Source organism: Megascapheus bottae, chromosome 10 (assembly GCF_031878675.1).
Source record: "Megascapheus bottae isolate mThoBot1 chromosome 10, mThoBot2.hap1, whole genome shotgun sequence".
NCBI lineage: Eukaryota > Metazoa > Chordata > Mammalia > Rodentia > Geomyidae > Megascapheus > Megascapheus bottae.
In genome coordinates, this window is record NC_143518.1 from 14235690 (window position 1) to 14247998 (window position 12309).

General features: G+C 33.6%; 1 protein-coding gene across 2 annotated transcripts in view; it reads left to right on the forward strand.

The window, feature by feature from the left end:
• Positions 1-12309, forward strand: part of Brinp3 (BMP/retinoic acid inducible neural specific 3) — a 357146-nt gene that overhangs the window by 282502 nt on the left and 62335 nt on the right. For both annotated transcript variants that reach the window (XM_090340206.1, XM_090340205.1), the window contains exon 7: positions 5233-5455. In XM_090340206.1, coding sequence (XP_090196332.1) covers positions 5233-5455 — 223 coding nt within the window. The remainder of the gene's footprint in view (positions 1-5232; positions 5456-12309) is intronic.

The window sequence follows — 12309 nt, forward strand, 5'->3', positions numbered from 1 at the left end:
AAACAGAAATCTAAGCAGGTCCTAAAAATATGTCCAATTAAGTTTTATTGAAGGCCAGGTGAAGTAGCTCATATCTGTAACTCCATCTGGAAACTGTGATTAGAAGATGAAGCTATGGACAAAGTTCAAGATTGTACAGCTGAAGTGATAAGAAAATTGCTTAGCAATATGATCCATTAGTTCAAACCTTACAGTTGCAAATAAATAAATAAAAAGCATTAAAATTCTACCTCACAAATAAAATTTTGATTATAATTATAATTATATGTTGAACTTAATGTAAATCCAAGCCTATGGTAGACTAGAGTTACAACCATAAAGAAAACTTATAGTAAGGAAATTGAACCAAAGAAACAACATATTATGTATTCATGTATAGATCATCCCCATTCAATATAAGCAAAGTAAGATATCACTATTAACATATTGCTTATAGAACTTACTTTTACCCAAGTTTTACGATAACCTTTGTTCCAACACCTTGGTTTCACACACACACACACATATAAATGCAGGAGAGGTGAGTTCGAAAATATGGCTTATAAATTTGAAATCAGGAGTTGTTTAAAATAAATAGTTGCATAATTCTGTATATATTCCTATGTATGCCTTGTTTTCTCTTTTTCTTTTTTCATATAATTTTTATTGTAATTAGTGTAATTATATTCACCATATAAAAGGTACATTACTTCACAAACATTGATACCTTTTGTCATGTTTTGGTCCCCATTTTTCTCCCCCCACCCCACCCTTCATCTTGTTTTCCCCCCTTCCCTATCCTATTTCAAATATTTTTCTTTTTATCTTAAGTGCTTTATGTCTTAATTCTTTACCTATCGTTACATGTTCTTCAGGTAATTTCAGTATTTATTGTATGATAGGAAGATTATTTGTATGCTGTCATAATGAAAATTACTTTCAGACTGTTGTAAATTGGAATTATTTTCCTGACTCTTTGAAACATAAGATATTGTATGCACAATCAGTCAATATTTAGACATTTTTATAATTACTTCCAGTGTGATTTAAATTGCATCAATTATAACCATTCACATGATTTAAGATAAAACATATAGGCACCTGTTTATTTCTCTCAATCCTTCCTGGCTATATTTATCCATGGTGACAGTCACTATGTTGACTATTTAGGTGAATTTATAACACAAGATAGCAAAATGAAAATGTGGCACACGGTTTAGATCAGCTGCTTGGGAAGTGTAAAGTCCTGATTTCAAACCCTATTATGTCAGAAAAAGAGAGAGAGAGAGAGAGAGAGAGAGAGAGAGAGAGAGAGAGAGAGAGAGAGAGAGAGAGAGAGAGGAAAAAGTAAGGAGGGAGGGAGTGAAAAAGTATTCAACATAATAAATTGTGCTGTTTTCCTCTTTTCTTAAAGTATGTATTCTCAAAGTAAGAGAGAAACATTGGAAAAAATCTAAATACAGACTGAATATTTATAACTACATTGTCAATAATGCTCATTAACTGTTTTCATATGGTTGGACAGATGGATACATCCAAATTGCTAGTCAGGATAAAAATATAAATACCTGATCTACCTCAACTTTTCCCCACATTTATCCATCTTATTCAACTGCAAAGTATGAGTACAAAGTATATTCAGAACTAAATACCTAATAGCATTGTGTAAACACAAGACTGAAGAGGAGATCAGGTGAAATCAGGGCAGTTTTGCCATAGAACAAACAGTAATTCGAAGAACTTATTTCAATACAATGAAATTAAGAAAACAAAGATTATATGCAGAATTCAAATAAGGTTTTCAATTACATTTGCATTAAAATAATATTAGAAATGTAATTGAGTTAATTTTTAAAGCACTGAAGAGTATTTTGAGAAAAGGTGGCCCAGAGTTAGAGGAATCAAGGGAGGGAGGGAAAACAGGGAGTAGGAGGAGGTAGAAGCAGAATGATTAGTTTCTGAATTAGCTAATTTGGTAACGAGTAATAAGTAAACTTTCTATTAAAGGAAAGAAAAGAAAAGAAACATACCTTGCTCAGCAATTAAAAAGAAGCCATTGCCTTTTAGTGAAGAAATATTAATATTCCAAAGCTAATGTGGTGATTCTACTTAAAGACTTTTTGGAAAGTTTTCTTACAGCCTAATTTTCTTTGCCTCCATAGAATTTATTAATATGAAAAAATTACTCTGTATTATTACTTGCTTCCTGTGAATTAGGTTTGTATGTGTGTGGGGTGGGGGAGGGTGATCTTGAGGCTTGAACTCTGGGCCTGGGTGCTGTCCCTGAGCTCTTCAGCTCAAATCTACCACCCTACCCTTGAGCCAAGCCTCACTTCTGTTTTCTAGAAGTTAATTGGAGATAAGAGTCTCAGGTTCTTTTGTGCTCAGGCTGGCTTTCAACCTTGATCCTCAGATCTCAGCCTCCTGAGTAGCTAGGATTACAGGTGTGAGCCATTCGCTCGGCTGAATTACAATTTTTTTTATGAAAACTGAAATTGAATTCCTTCTAGCATAGATATTTATTAGTACATTATCTTTGTTATTTCTGTTATTTTTGTTTCCCAATATCTTTGCTTTGTAAAAAGACTCAGATGATGTACAGTTAAAAAAAAAAAGAAAGAAAGAAAAAACATCTCTGGGGCCGGAGCATAGCCTCATGGAAGAGTGCTCGCTTCATGTGCACAAAGCACTGTGTTTGATTCCTTGATACCACATACACAGAAAAAGCTGGAAGTGGCACTATAGCGCAAGGGATAGAGTGCTAGCCTTGAGCATAAAGTGTCCAAGGACAGTGCCCAGGCTCTGAATTCAACCCCAGGACTGGCAAACAAAACAAAACAAAACAAAACAAACAAACAAAAAAAACACCTGGAAATGTAGTTTTCTAATGATTATACATGACACTAATTCATCTATACAGCCCCCTCTCCAAGTATGGCTAGTAATTGCTTACTTGGATCTGTAAATGATGATTAGATATTATCTTTAACCTAGTCTTGCAAATCACTCTAAAATAAACATTGTATGACAGCCTTAATTATTGTATCTTTTTTTTTTCCAGTCCTGGGGCTTTAGCTCAGGGCCTGAGCACTGTCCTTGGAGTTTCTCAAGGTTAGAGCTCAGCACCACTTCCAGCTTTTTTTTTTTCTATGCATGTGGTACCAAGGAATCGAACCCAGGTCTTCGTGCATGCTAGGCAAGCACTCTACCACTAGACTAAACTCCCGGCTCCTAACTATTGTATCTTACCTTTATTATTTTCTTTTGGTAGATCTACAAATCATAAGTTTACATAATATTCTAATGTGTCATTCAAATTTCATTTTATACAGTCTACAAATGTAAAATTGGGAGAAATGATGGACAGGAGTAATCTCAACGATTCCCTTAGTCTCTATAAAGAATAACATCCATTTAATGTATGGTTTTAGTGACAGAAAACATGGAATGTCATTGATTAGTCATTCTTAGACATTAGATGAAAGATTTGTCCTATTTGCTGTCACAGATGGAAACATCTGTATGTTCTGTGCACAACAGGTTTTCTGTCAATGTTGTGGGTGGCTATCAGTGGTGGCTCTTAATGACTTCCTAATGAAGTAATTACTCCACTGTCATGTTATAACCCCATTTTATAGGAATCCCACACTCCAATTTTCAGCAGAAAGTCACTAGAATACCGCTAAAGCAAATGAATTTTGTATTAATAAAGTTTTTTCTTTAACTCAGATATAATTTTCTACCAAAGAGCCCTTTCCAATACTGTTAAAATAAAGGAACATAATTAAATATGCCTTCACACAACACAATAAGGGCTTATCGAACATGTTCAGTAAAAGATGACAATAAAATGAATGATTAGTTTTCAAAGTAGTGACAGCTGCTCTGACAATAATGTAATGAATGCTTTCCAATTTCCATGCATGAATTCTTTACTCAAAACATGGAATTTTTCAGAGACATATGGGACCAAACAAAATGTAGAACACTGTCAAATCAGAATTTTAAGATTCATCTATTATTTACACTCTGCTTATTTAAAAATGATTTCAAGCATATAAAATGGAGACTCCCTGTAAAATCTTTGCAACATATTATTTTTGCTTTTAGAAGTTCTTCAGTTTTGTTATTTCTGCTTTCTTTTATTTCTCTTTCTTCAGTCTTCAAGTTAGGTTTGTGACTGAGTAATGGCAACTGAGAATAATTGCTCTAGAAGAAAGAATATCAGTATCAATTGAATTAATTTTTAATTATCAAAACATGTTTGTCACTATCGATGAAAGGAGTTCTACCTGTACATTATAAGCATCCCACTCTTTAAACTAAAATAAATTTAGCACCACAAATATGTATCAACATCTTGTATAATCTCATATATCTAAAGGCTTACTTTTAGAAATTCTAGCAACAATTTAGATATTTTAGTGCACTACTACCAATACAAAAGACATATATAACTAACACATGACTATGAATTCATTTCTTCTGTGTGTAGTGCAACGCAACTGAAACTGGTATGTCTTTAGTATGTAATTGCTTTAAATACATTGCAACAAATTATAATCTGTTACATGACACAGGAGAGAGTGCATTGCTGTCTGAATGAAAGTTAATACATTTAGTAGTGTAATTTCTTTTCTCTCTTTTTTTCTAGGGAAGTAACTGGGATTTGAACTCAGTAGCTGCCACTTTCATTCATTGGTTAGTGCTCTATTCACTGAGCCACATCTTCTACCTAGATATGTATGACATTTAAACTGATTTACGAAAATGACATTGAGAACTGTTGGCTCATACATTAGGAATGAGAACAGAGGATTGAGGTTCAAAACTAGACTGAGGAAAATTGTTACTGAGACTCTTATTTCAATTATCCAGCAAAAGTCTAGAACTGTAAATGTAACTCAAGGGGTGGAACACAAGTCTTGAATCAAAAAGCCAAAGGAAAGTAGAGGTCTCTGTGTTCAAGCGTTGGTACTAACTCAATAACTTAATCAGTAAAATGTTTGACATGAAATTTTGCTCGTTTACTTTAAATAGCTTTCATCATCCCTAAAAAGGTAAATATAAGATTATTTAAAGGAAAACAACCGATTCAAATAACCCTCCTAAAATTCGCTATTCACAAAGAAAAAAAATGCATTTGTTTTATTTTGTGTTTTATTTTTCTTTGTATATTAGATGTCCTTGGGAGATGGGTGAAATAGTTGTTGTATAATGACAATGTGTTCACCTTTAACTTTCTTTTCTCAGATGAGTTCAAGTTCTTTATGAAAAGACTGCCCATGAATTATTTCCTCAATACTTCTGCCATAATGCACTTGTGGACAATGGATTCTAATTTTCAGCGTCGCTATGAACAATTGGAGAACAGCATGAAGCAACTTTTCCTGAAGGCACAGAGGATTGTACACAAACTCTTCAGCCTTAGCAAGAGATGCCACAAACAGCCCCTTATCAGCCTTCCAAGACAAAGGTAAGACTTGAGTGGAGGCTGACATCTGGACCATTGGTTTTATTGCCAAGTGCTCTGCATGTTTTCTGAGTACAGAAAGGATAATCTATATAACACAAAGTACAAATTATACATGTATATACATACATGTATATATACAAAGAGAGAGAGAGAGAGAGAGAGAGAGAGAGAGAGAGAGAGAGAGAGTTAGTTTTAAAGTCCTTGTATTAAGCCCCAAATTAAATTTCAGATCTTTTCCAGAGCAACTATAAGGTGAGGAAGCACATATTTACTTCTCTAATTTGCTTCCTTTATACTTCCCATTATGGAGATGATTGTAATCTGCTTTGTATGATGATCAACTGACAATTGCATTTTAGTAAACAGAACACACAAAGGCATTTTAGTAAACAGAACACACAAAGCCCTGTCTGTGATCAAATTTGTGAGCACAAGAAGGAAGCAGGAAACTAAAAATTATCCTTATGATATATATACATATATATACCATTCATGTGCATATATGTATATCGTATATATTTCTATATAAATATATGTAAATATTTCAGGGTTTATTTGCTGATCAATATTTAGAAAATTATAAATGTTAGTGGACACTGGTTTCTAAAAGAGATATTTTCTACCTACTCTAATCTTTAAGTAATGGGGTTATGCTGAATTATTTGTATTTGAATCTGTTTTGAGAGCAGGGCTTAGATTTGATTCTTTAACTTGCAGCAAGTATAAAAAATGCAGTAAATTTTTTTGTACATTTCTCCTTGAGGCTTGGATAAAAATACATCAAAAACAAAGCTGAAGGAAAAGATAGTGAATTATAACAAAAAAGTATTTGTACCAAGATTTCAGCTACAAAATGCTTGAATTTTGACTTGATGTTTAAATCATAAGGAGGAGAAATCTATCTTTATAAATTTATTTCCTAAAATCCAGAAGATTAATAGGGCATAAAAATTCCACTTACAAATAATTTATGGACATTTTTATCATTGGATTAGTATACTCAAAATTTTGTGTAACCATCTCTACAACCATAGTTGAGAATTTTTTCCATCTTCCACAAAATCAAGTATCATAATTTCCATCTGTCCTCAGGCTATTTATCCGTATAGATTTGTGACATCTACTATTTGTCTCAATCAATTTAATTATTCTGGATGTATCATGTAATGGAGACATGTAATATTTAGTTTTTGTGACTGTTTTCATTCACTTGGAGTATTTCTTTCATTTTCATTGTTACTGTACTATCAGTACTCTTGGTAGTATAAATATAACCCGCTTTTTCTTTATCACATTATTGGAAGCACATCTGCTTTTCCACGTAAAAGTATTATGGATGATGTCTTTATTCAATTTTTGTTATCTTTAAGTGGTTAAACAAAGGGGTTTTAAATAAACATATAAATTTTAGTTCAATAAATTATAATCAATTCTACTTCTTTCATAATATGTCCATCTCTGCCAAGCAACCTATCTCCTCATATCTCTGATTTAATTTTCACAACTGTACATTGAATATTATCACCATCCCTATACTTTCTGGACTGAGTTTTCTATTATCTTGAGTATACCTTCAAGTGATATGTGTGTTTTAGTAACTGATATATTTTTTTAAGGTTTGTTTTACATTTCCTATTTCCATCGGCCACAATGACAGAACTCTCTCTCAAGTTAAACTTTTGTCAGTTTAATTGATATTCACTTAAATATTTAAATGACTTTGATATTTACTTGTTTATTCTCATTTCATTGTACCATTTTGTTAGCATTCTCAAGTCCTTCATTAAAAAAAAATTTTTCTCAGTGTGTGTGTGTGTGTGTGTGTGTGTGTGTGTGTGTGTGTGTGTGTGTTTATGTGTGCCTGCATGTGCGCATGCACACATATGCATGTGCACCAGTACTGGGGCTTGAATTCAGGACCTGACCACTGTCCTTTAACCTTTGCTATAATCAAGGCTATTGTTCTAACACTTCAACTATAGTTCTCCTTCATCTTTTTGGGTTAATTTAAGATAAGTTCTCGAGGAGTTTCCAGCCCAGGATGGATATCCTCAGATCTCAACTTTCTGAGAAGCTTAAACACTTGAACCATATTGTCCAGCCTTTTTCCCTCCCTTCCTCCCTCCCTCCTTCCCTTGTTTCCTCCCTTTCTCTTTCCCTCTCTCCCTATCTCCCTTCTTTCTTTCCTTCCTTCCTTCTTTCCTTCCTTCCTTCCTTCTTTCCATCTCTCTTACTTTCTTTCCCATTTTTTTTTCAGTCATGGGGCTTGAACTGCGGCTCTAGGCATTTTCCCTGAGCTCTACCCTTTGAGCCATATTGCCAGTATCTTTCCCACTTTTTTTTCTTTCTTTTCCCTTTTCTCTATGCTGCTTGATCATTAGGGTTTTATTAAAGTACAATATGAAGTTATAGTGTAGAATTTTATTTTTAAAAACACATCCACAGCAGTGAAGTTTAATTAATTTATGGTTCTCCTAAGTTTGCACTTCCCTATCATGAACAATTTATTTTAACATGTCTTTCCATATTCCTCTGGGAACATTTTTATTAGGACTCCTGTTGAGGGGAAATGATTTGATTATAATTAATTTTATGTCAATGCATATGAGTTAAAAGCATTTTAAAAAACCATTGAAATGCATCATCTTATTGCAAATAGGAAATGCATAGCTTTAGTGATAAGTTTCTTCTTCATATACAGATTCTTCCTGTAAGGTTTAAACCCCCCAGTACCTAGATCTGATATAATGTTATAATGAATTTTTGATAACAGCAGTCCATGTACACATGATTAGCTGGACTATTCTTTGATAATGCCCTTCCTAGCATGTCATAGGGACTTAGTAAAGGCAGATGAGTAATTGTTCTTTGCATCTTCTTTTCCTTTAACAATAAATCTCTGGCTTCATTTCTGCACATGCTACTTTATGCTTTAAGGCTTCCCCTGCATTCTGGGTGAACATCTGAATAATTCTGGCCAAATGGCTCCATATGGAAGAGGTGCATGAAATTTTAAAAATACATCTTTCAAGAAAAAATAAAGCATGCCATTTCCATAAAAATTATGCTGGCTAGAATTGAAAGTTGTACTGGACAGATACTTGCTAAGAAGGAGAGACAAATTTGTTGATGCTACTAAGCTTCTGTTGGATTATGAGTTTGTATTGTTAGTTTGTAGGGAAATAAAAATCCAGTTTAAATCACTGCCTTTTGATATTACTGTAGCTAAACCTACATTTTAATCAATAAGGAGACCTTGTTGGATGGTTTCTGACCTTTAATATTATAGAGTCTATCATTTAATTGAAAATAGCCCTTACCCATTAACACAAAATACTTTTGCAGGAAGCAGTTTTATGTGAAAATATATAAAGAACTTATAATATTCATTTCCTTACACTTAATAGAAGAACATCTTTTTCTCAAGCCTAACACTTTACCACTTGAACAGAGTGACACTACTGGCTTTTTCTGTTTCTGTGGTAGTGAAGAATGGATCCCAGGGCTTCATGCAAGCTAGACTCCACCTCTAAGCCATTCCCAGACTGAACTCAGCTCTTAATGAAGCCCAGATTTTGGTGTACATGCTACAAAAATGTACTACAAAATTCACTATAATATTTCTACTTCATTCCTACTCAAAAATCCTTTAAATTTCAGCTGGCTGCTAACTAAAACTATGCCCCTTTCAACAAATTTATATTTGGGTGTGATTTTTTTTTTTTTATTTCCAGTGCTTGGGCTTAAACTCAGAGTCCATGCATTATCCCTGAACATGTTTCCACAAGGCTAGCTCTACCACTTGAATCACAGCTCCACTTCTGGCTTTTTGGTGGTCAAGGTAAGAGTCTAAGGGACTTTCCTCGAGGACTGCATTCAATCTGTTTCACAGTGCTTTGGCTGCCTTGACATACAATTCTTAACATATAATCCTTTACATATAACTCTTTAAATTGCTGTCTCATGTACATGCGGACACTGCTCAACTTTGTCCTTGTATGGTTCTCAGTCATCAGAGTCCTAGAAATTACTGAAAACATACATTGTCACATTTATTTTAATAATCTTTAACTCTGACATTTTTCATTTCAGTGTTTGCCTAAGCTGCATCAATCCAGCTTAGGATCTTTTCAATTGTCTAAAAATTATAAAGTTGTAAATGATATTGTTCTCCATATACAAGCAGAATCATATCTCAAAATTCAGAAATACAGTCACTGCCATTTTTCTTGACGACTATCCATTTAAAAACACTGTGAAAGGGCCAGGAGTTTGGCCTAGTGGTAAGAATGCTTGTCTAGCATGCACAAAGACCATATTAATAGAAAAAAAGCCAGAAGTGGTGCTGTGGCTTAAGTTGTAGATCTTTAGCCTTGAGAAAGCCCAAAGACAGTGCTCAGGCCCTGAGTTTAGTCCCCATGACTGGGGGGGGGGGGGAAAAAAAAAAAAACACCGTAAGGGGAAAGACCAGAGTGCTGGAGTAGTTGACTCACTTATTTGATAGTATTTTGAAATTTCTTGTAAAACAATAAAACTCTGTATGAAAACAAGGAACATAACTAGGTTTATTTTATCTCATTATATTGAAATAACCTTATAATAATATTGCCAATTTTTTGTGTATTTAAGATATGTAGAACTTAGTTTGTCGAGTCATCCACTAGACAAAAATATGGATACTATATTATTTTTTCCACTGTAAATTACCTAATATTAAACAAAATTGATGTTGCACTAAAGACCAAAGATTAGGTCAATCTTTGAATATTTTCTCAATATGATGGAGTAAAAAATCATATGTGTTGCAGTAATATTTATGTAGTCCTTATCTTGGTAACACAGGGTAGATATATTCTGGAAATTCTAACCATCATAAAATGTTTTACAACCCTTACAATACAAAACATGAAAATATTCTTTCTTAATTACTTTTTTTATTATTTCTTCCTGTGCATGTATGTTTGTATGCACAAAAGTATCTGTATCAAGTCATAAAGTTGAATTATAACTGAAATCATCTTATTTTTCTTGATTACTAAACCAAAACACTATCGTCTAAAAGTAAATGTCTCTATGAATCAAGAAGGTAAAAATGAATATTACCAACACCTATACTCCCACAAAGCCCTTTGAAGAACTCCATTTAAGACTGGCACCACAAGTTATAAAGTGAATGAATACATTTCAAAAATCAATGCCAACTGAAATAAAAATCCTCTATCTCACAATCGAGATGCACTTCAGACAGCAACAAATAGAGCCACACTAAAGAACATTGAGGTGACAAAAGAACACGGGAGAAAATGAAGGTCAGTTTGTTGTGGCTGTTCTATTAAACCCAGCGGGAAGATTTCATGTAGGTATTTCAAAGGGAACAAAAAAGATCAAGTCTGAGGTAATTCCTTCTATTGAACAAAAATAAAATTAGTTCATACAAGTAGGAAAGTAAGCAGCAAGAAATATAAAACAAACTACTGAGAAAGCTTAACGATTTTTAAAGTACTATATATGTATATATCTGTTCATCTGTACTTTCATAAAAACTACACTCTCTAAACTACACACAAACTATAAACATAAATTCATGCATAGTCTTAAATTACATACTTAAAACTTGAAAGGAATGCATGATTTGGTATAGAGTGATTTTTCAATGATTTTATAACCTTCATTAGACTGTCATTGAAATGAAACAAAGTGCAACAATACCTAAAGATATTCAATTACACAATAGACAGGAATACGTGGCAATTGTAAGTGTGTGTATGTGAGTGTGTGTGCTTGTGTGTGTGTGTGTGTGTATGTGTGTGCAGTAGATAACAGGTAGAGATGAAAGCAAGGCTGATCGATATATTATACAATTTACAATTAATCCCACTCACATAAGAAATCTAAATAGCAAATAGTGGAACATTCAAGAGTCAGATCCTTGATGCACAGCTACAGACAAACATGATGGAAGTTGATTATCCTGGACTAGACTCCCCACTTAAAGAGTCCTTGCTATTTATTCCTGTCAAACCCTGTACCAAGTGAGTAAGCCATGTCTCTTCTTTTAAAAGAATATTCCAGTAGCTTCATTACCCAAATTTTATGCTTGAAGATACAGAAGTTTAGATAATTAAAACAATTTTCTTATCATTACTCAGTTGATGGTTTCAGAACTTTGGTTTTTTAAAACGTTTTAATGTATATAGGGGTTACAGTTATATTCGCCAGATAGAAGGTGCATTACTTCTCACACATTGCTGCACAAAATACGCGTTTTTGTCCAGATTTCCCTTCCCTTACCCCCTCATTTATCCCCTCCTATTTCAAATAAACAAGTCAACATCTGTATGATATACCAGGTGACAAAGTGGGATATTGTAACAATATGTGAGTAACCAAAGGGCAGCACAAAGAAGAGAGAAAAACATAATACATTAAGAATAACAATTTATTTTGAGAAAAATCATGAGTTTTGCCATGATCATTAGGGAAAGCTCTCAGCCCAAGTGAATACCTCATCACAAAGATTTTTAAGAGGCTGTTAACCTTATGAAAAAATGGGTCATATGTAGCAGAATCAGGAAGCAAAACCTTTGAGAAAATAAATATGTTGTAACATTTAAAAATTGCGGCCGGACAAGAACAGGTCTGAAGACCAATGGAATAGAACTGAGGACCCAGATATTAAACCACAGAACTATGGCCACCTAATCTTTGACAAGGGAGCCAAAAAAATAGAATGGAAGAAAGACAGCCTCTTAAACAAGTGGTGTTGGCAGAACTAGTTAAGCACCTGCAGAAAACTAAAGTTGGATCCTTCTTTGTCACCCTGCACTAGAATTAACTCCAAATGGATCAAAGAC